The 7,104-nt window shown below is 37.8% G+C and overlaps 1 protein-coding gene across 1 annotated transcript; it reads left to right on the forward strand.

Annotated features, from left to right (window-relative positions):
* The first annotated feature begins 164 nt into the window (after positions 1–164).
* Positions 165–4,226, forward strand: LOC119066143 (equilibrative nucleoside transporter 1). The gene is made up of 7 exons (XM_037168438.1): positions 165–558; positions 2,000–2,291; positions 2,353–2,498; positions 2,582–2,897; positions 2,962–3,047; positions 3,115–3,314; positions 3,373–4,226. The coding sequence occupies exons 1-7, from the start codon at positions 319–321 to the stop codon at positions 3,482–3,484; spliced, it is 1,392 nt and encodes a 463-aa protein (XP_037024333.1). The 5' UTR covers positions 165–318; the 3' UTR covers positions 3,485–4,226.
* Positions 4,227–7,104: the final 2,878 nt, after the last annotated feature.

Below are 7,104 nucleotides of genomic sequence, written 5' to 3' on the forward strand. Positions count from 1 at the left end.
ACAAAGTTTCACATTCGACCATACCTTGTGTTGACGTTCATTGCAATTTTCTATCGCGCAGTTCAATGAATGCAACCCTGTGTATGTCCGCCAAAGTGACATCTATCTCATAACATACGAATTAGAGACAACCATCTGTTGATGGAAAACGTCAAAAATATTTTTGTTATTGTTTCTTACTGTCACTTGCAATGTATACAAATTTCTAATCGATGCAAGAGAATTTTAAAAATGCAGCAAAAGACGTAAACGCGTAAGATCTATCCAAACTGGTGCATTTAAAGTGTTTCTTATCAAGTGCACGTCAATTTGAAAATAATGGAATCGACACATACGCAACCGCTGCTACAAGAGCACAGTGAGAGTGATGCAGAAAATTTTGTGGAAAATGACGCCCGTGGACAGGATGACCATACAATCACTGAAAATTTGGACAAGGAATTGCTTAGGGGCGGACAAAATGCTCCCCATGATAAATACAGTTTTAATTACATTATATTCTATTTGATGGGTATGACCACTTTGATGCCTTGGAATTTTTTCATAACAGCTGAAGACGTAAGTACCACGTATTGCTAGCATATTTTAACTCATTTTTTTTTTGGTAAAAAATAACAGCAAACGTTCGCATAAATCTCTTTGTCTAACATTTTACAGTCATATAGTTAGTGTTAGTCACTGGATTGCATTCATGATAGTTGATTCAACGAAAGTTGTTGTTGAACGATTTTTCGTCGGATATTATCTCATTTGACATAGATGCAAAATTTCCAGTCGAAAAAAAAGACGACATGCCATTTGCTCTTAAAATTGGAAACAACAAAATAGCGATTAGCATTCATCGGTCGGAAATAGATAATTTGCATGACAGACTTTCTATACATGATTAGAGGGGAATGATTTGATTGCAAATTTTGTTTATTGCGTAGACTGGTAAGTGAATGTACTGGCCGATTGCTCTAAAAAAAGATACTTTTCACTCAGTATTTGCGTCTTTGCGAACTTATTTTCTCATTTTCTTGGATTAGTCCGATCAAATCAAAAACTTTTCTTTTTCAAGATCAATTGCATCACCTATCACTTAGGTAACTTATCTACTTTGTTAGAGTTCAATGCTAAAATTCATTCAGGTTGAACTTACGGTTCTTCATTTCTTTGAAAATATTGTGACGTGACACGCATGTCATGAATGTAGAAGGAGTTACTTTCAGCAATTTACACTCATTTCTTTGAGAGTAGTTTTCTTTTTGTTATTCGGCCCAATGATTAAAAGGCTTTTAGCTCGTTCGAAGCTAAATTCCATTTTAATGAGACACATAAGGGCAACGCTTGAATCATTACGTAGTTTAGTTATCATGAAATAATTGTGCACTGTGCAGACTGAACTTTTATAGGCGGCAAGTGTGCTAGTCATTCAATTTGAAGTATCGCCTTGCGTTTGATACCTAAATCCCTGTGTGGAATAAGAACTATAGATTTTATCAGTAAGGACTCACATATCAGTGGATCCTTCGTACTACCCTGTCGTCATTAAAATCTTGAAGCCCATTCTGGGACCTCATCTACATCATTAACAACCACAGACCAATGTGACAACCTGTAACTCACACTCATAGTCTGCTCGTTATTGACTTATTCCAGTCTCACATTTCGCAAGGCTAGCCTTTCCTGTATTCTTATAGAATGAGAAGACTTTCCTGTCTGGGATCCGACCAAAACAAACCTGAGCCATGTGTCTTCCTTTCTCTCGCTTACCCTTATCGACCTGAGCTCTCTGTAGCCCGAAAGTTCAAGCTCATTGGAATGAGAGTGGAAGTTGGCCCGGCGGGTGACACAAGCGACAGAAGAGAACTAAGGAGATGAAGAACTGTTATCCACTTTAATCGACTCAAATTATTTTAGCAGATAGATGATCCTACCGCTGTTCTCTTACCTCAACACTCTCAATACAATTCAAATAAATCAGAAACTCAACTTAAACTCCTCTTCCATTTAACAGTATTGGATGTACAAGTTTCGTAATGTAACAAATAATGCCACCGACGAGCTCACACCGATTCAGGCTGGATTCACGTCAGACTTAAGTGTGTCGGCCGCCGTACCAAACACACTGTTTCTGATTCTGAATGCTTTCATCGGCCACAAAATTCCACTAAAATATCGAATGGTTGGTTCGATGACCTTTGTGTTCCTATTTTTTATCGTAACAACTGCATTGGTAGAAGTGAACACGGACTCATGGCAAAATGAATTTTTTATATTCACTTTGACGTCGGTCGTTATGATGAACAGTGAGTCATTTGTTTGATCAAATTTTCAGAGTTTTTTTTTTAAATAAAATCATCTTTCCAGTTGCAACAGCCATTCTCTCTGGAGGGCTGTTCGGTATATCCGGTTTATTTCCATCTGAATACATAACAGCTGTAGTGAGTGGTCAAGCTTTAGGCGGTATATTTGCTGCTCTATCGGAAATAATGTCGCTCACATTTGGAGCATCGGTAAGGGATCCTGTCACCATTTTGGGATATTTATTTCTCGTTGGATGTTGTCGGTGTTCGTGACGGAACATTTTCTATTTCAGGCGAAAACAACGGCTTTCGTCTACTTTATGATCGGAAACGTTGTGCTGTTTGTGTCGATTGTCACGTACATTATTATGTCGAAGACAGTTTTCTTCAAGTACTACACTGTCGATAAGCTTGCAATGTCCAAGTCATCATCAACGGTAGCATTATCATCAACGCCTGCAGATGGACCAAATTTCCAAACTGTTCTGCGGAAAATCTGGATCTACGGTCTCGCCGAGTGGATGGTCTTTGTCGTCACATTGTGTATTTACCCATCGGTCACCGTTCTGGTTACATCGCAGAATCATGGCAACGGTCATCCATGGAATGGTAAACGATGAAATGATCAAATTGATGGGTTTGCGTTTGGAAACCAAAATTTTCTACTTTTCAGACGTCTACTTCGTGCCCGTTGTAAACTATTTAATCTTTAATTCGGGTGACTATTTGGGACGAATCTTAGCTGGCATGATAGAATGGGTAAGAGACGCAGAACAAAGTCATTTTAATGACTTGATGAAACCCCAAAAATTCATTTTTTAAACAGCCGCACAACAAGCCGATTCTCGTAGCCATCCTGTCCGTATTGAGAATATTCTTCGTCCCGGCATTACTTCTGTGCAACGCCCGACCCAGACATTTATTCCCGGTGATGTTTCACGCCGATTACATATTCATCGTTCTGATGGGACTATTTGCGTTCTCGAATGGTTACTTGGCAAACATCGCGTTGATCTGGGCTCCGAAGTATGTTCGAGCGATTTTATGACATTGTTGGCATCACTTTAATTTCGTCAATTTACAGATCTGTTCACAATAGGGAAAAGGAAATGGCTTCGTCAATGATGGCAGCCTTTCTTGGCATTGGCTTAGCGTTTGGTTCGTCAATTAGTTTGATATTGGTGCAATTATTATAAGTCGACCGGTGACAACATGTGACGTATAACTCGGGAATGTCGAGTTTGATTTTAATGCGGGGACATTCAACAATTTTGTACATTTTTTTTAGGTCAATTTTTTCCTTTCTTGTTTAGTTTCGTTTAGTTTAGTTGGCGAGTCCTTTAAGTGTTTTTCGTTTAATTTAAGTTCATTGTGAAACGTTAGGTTGTTAAGTCACTTCAACTCTGAACGGAGTAAAAGATTTTGTATCAAACACAAAGCGATTTTCTTAGAACAAAAGTGATATGGTAGGAATCATGTCGCTCCTAAATGGTTAAAACTTCCCAAAAATTCATTCAGATTTTCTAAGATTTCTGAAATCACGCAGACCATTCTCAGAAATGAGACCCTGATTCACTTATGAACTGAACAATTTTCGATTGTCGAAATTGTCCAGTCACATTCGATGCATAAAAACGTAATATCTTTGAACGGGAAAATGTATCTTAATCTTACCTTATACGATTGAAAGGAGGTCCGATTAGTACAAATTTAGCACATGTTGACCATGATTTTCTCCAATGGTGCACCAATGATATAAATTGATCTTGGGTCGGAAGCAAAATATTTAAAAATCTCCTAGACTCGTGACTTAAAAGAAATGTTCTTTAATTCATCGGCCGAATTTATAACGGTTTTAAATTAGAGCATCTTGACAACTTATTTTTAATCGACACAAAGCTTGATTCTAAGCACACACAAAAAGGTGCTATGCCACCATGAATCGATTTTTTCGTATAACTTAAGCTTCGAAACGTCCAGCCGACCATAAGCGTCATCCACAGAACTATAACTAAAAAATTTTGTTGTCGAATTTCTTCGCAAAAACGTTGGCTCTGTGAATGCTCTCGTTCACTTTCGGCTTGTCAAAAATCGTTTTTACCTTACGATGGATCAAACCTATACCGTAGAACAACTTTGTGATTAGGTTGAAGTAGCAGTATCTAATATTACAGGGAGGGAAAAGTGAAATTCGACACTTTTTATGTTTTGTGAGTTGTTGTAGTCTGTGAATGATTCCATACAAAATTTGTTTAACAAATGAAAATCTAGATTTTTTATTTTTGCATTTCATTATTGTTGCAAGCGCGTACCCAACTAAAATTCAGAAAATAAAATCTAGATTTTTATCTGTTCAACGAAATTCTTGTGGAAACCATTACAAACCACAACAAATTCCAAATTAGAAAAAATGTTGAATTCCATTTTTCTCTTTCTCCCTGAATGAACGCAAAATTTAGGTTCAAGAAGATATTTCGACTCAATTTTTAGTTTTCATGAAGCACTTTGCGGAACTTTCCCTTCTGGGACACTTGGTTGTTTTTACAAGGAAAATCCAACTTGACGAAAATTCTACATTTTTGTCAAGTTAGATTTTCCTTTTAAGAGTGATATCGCCAAAACTTGAACCAATTTTGGTGAAAATGAATACCATGGTTCGGCGATCCGGGCAAGCTATAGCTCGTTTGAATCGTCTTTCAATTCTGAGAAATAGGGATCTTTTACTTTTTCTGTTAGTTTCCCATTTTCGGAGTGAACACGTGAAAGTAATAGCATGTCAATGGGTCGTGAAAACAGTTTTTCGGTGATAGCTCGAGATAGAAATCTTTCTAAAATGTGAAATGTTGTAGGAATTTTGGCCTCTAGCAGACCTTCAAAACGAGTATAATCATCGGTAAGGACAGCCACCCGTTCTGGACTTATGACCCTAAATATGGTGAATGTTTGGACAGTGCTGCTGGCTTGCAACAGAACTTTTCCGCGGAACTGACTATAGGGTGTTGCAGCTGGACTTACCCTCTTTCGTTCCACGTATAATACACCCCAGAAAAATTGTGTTGCAAGCCACAAAGTTAGTCGAAGTAAAATGTCGCTCCAATAGACCCATATTTTTCAGTGTTTTCAACTTGTTTTTGGTGTTCAAACAGGCTGGAGCGATAGGAATGAAATAAACTAAGGGGCCGTTCATAAATTACGTAACGCAAAAATCAACATTTTTCAGACCCCCCCCCCCGGGTCTGTAACGCTAAAAGGGTCAAGTTTGACCCAATTTTGTTAGAACCGTAACGCTTGCCTCATACCCCCCCCTCCCCCCTCTAGCGTTACGTAATTTATGAACGGCCCCTAAATCAAAATTACATGTTCAGCTCGAAATTGTGCTGAACCGTGCGATCATTGTCCTTGAAAATGTTGCTTTCTTCTTACTTCGTAGTAGGTGGAAAACATCATTTATTTGACTTCATAAAAATATCAGGAACTCAATTGCTTTCACCGAATATGGGCTTATTGTAAAGCAGAGATGCGCATCGTTCATTTGCAGTCAATAAATGGTCACCCAAGATGTAATTTGTACTTCACAAGAGGTCACGACCGTTCCCAGCTATGGAAAATGTGTCAAAAATCCAGTTTTTTTTTACAAAAAAAGTTGTTTTAAGAATACATAGCTTAAGACCTTAACTAAAAGCAGTTAAAATCTCCACAGAAAAAAATTTTTTGTAAAAAAACTGGATTTTTGACACATTTTCCATAGCTGGGAACGGTCGTGACCTCTTGTGAAGTACAAATTACATCTTGGGTGACCATTTATTGACTGTAAATGAACGATGCGCATCTCTGCTTTACAATAAGCCCATATTCGGTGCAAACAATTGAGTTTCTGTTCATTTTGTGAAGTCAAAGAAATGAGGTTTTCCACCTACTACGAAGTAGGAGGAAAGCAACATTTTCAAGGCCAATGGTCACTCGGTTCAGGACAATTTCGAGCTGAACATGTAATTTTGATTTAGTTTATTTCATTCCCATCGCTCCAGTCTGTTTGAAGACCAAAAACAAGTTGAAAACACTGAAAAATATGGGTCTACTGGAGCGACATTTTACTTCGACTAACTTTGTGGCTTGCAACACAATTTTTCTGGGGTGTATTATACGAGGAACGAAAGAGGGTAAGTCCAGCTACAACACCCTATAGTCAGTTCCGCGGAAAAGTTCTGTTGCAAGCCAGCAGCACTGTCCAAACATTCACCATATTTTGAGTCATAAGTCCAGAACGGGTAGCTGTCCTTACCGATGATTATACTCGTTTTGAAGGTCTGCTAGAGGCCTATATTCCTACAACATTTCACATTTTAGAAAGATTTCTATCTCGAGCTATCACCGAAAAACTGTTTTCACGACCCATTGACATGCTATTACTTTCACGTGTTCACTCCGAAAATGGGAAACTAACAGAAAAAGTAAAAGATCCCTATTTCTCAGAATTGAATGACGATTCAAACGAGCTATAGCTTGCCCGAATCGCTGAGCCGTTGTTTTGAAATTGGTTCAAGTTTTGGCGATATCACTCTTAAAAATACCAAGCATTCACGTCCAAGCAGTTAACATCTCGCGAAGTGATCTATATCATTGGAAGCCATTGTTCTCCCTCAATAAATAAAATCTAATCTGTCGAATTTTGTGCTGTACATGGTCACCATGAGTATAGTTTGTGATATTTAGCTTAATTTTGTTTTTTATTTGTAAATTTATGTGATGGTTTGGTTTTTTTTCAACACTTTTTTATAGAAAGACAATTTTTTTTTAAAATATTTTAACAGAACCG

Source organism: Bradysia coprophila, chromosome IV (genome assembly GCF_014529535.1).
Source record: "Bradysia coprophila strain Holo2 chromosome IV, BU_Bcop_v1, whole genome shotgun sequence".
Classification (NCBI taxonomy): Eukaryota; Metazoa; Arthropoda; class Insecta; order Diptera; family Sciaridae; genus Bradysia; species Bradysia coprophila.

Coding starts and splice junctions, on each gene's coding strand:
- LOC119066143 (XM_037168438.1), top strand. CDS start 319: ATGGAATCGACACATACGCAACCGCTGCTACAAGAGCACAGTGAGAGT. Junction 2,499..2,581: donor CGCTCACATTTGGAGCATCG/GTAAGGGATCCT, acceptor TTTCTATTTCAG/GCGAAAACAACGGCTTTCGT. Junction 3,315..3,372: donor GCGTTGATCTGGGCTCCGAA/GTATGTTCGAGC, acceptor GTCAATTTACAG/ATCTGTTCACAATAGGGAAA.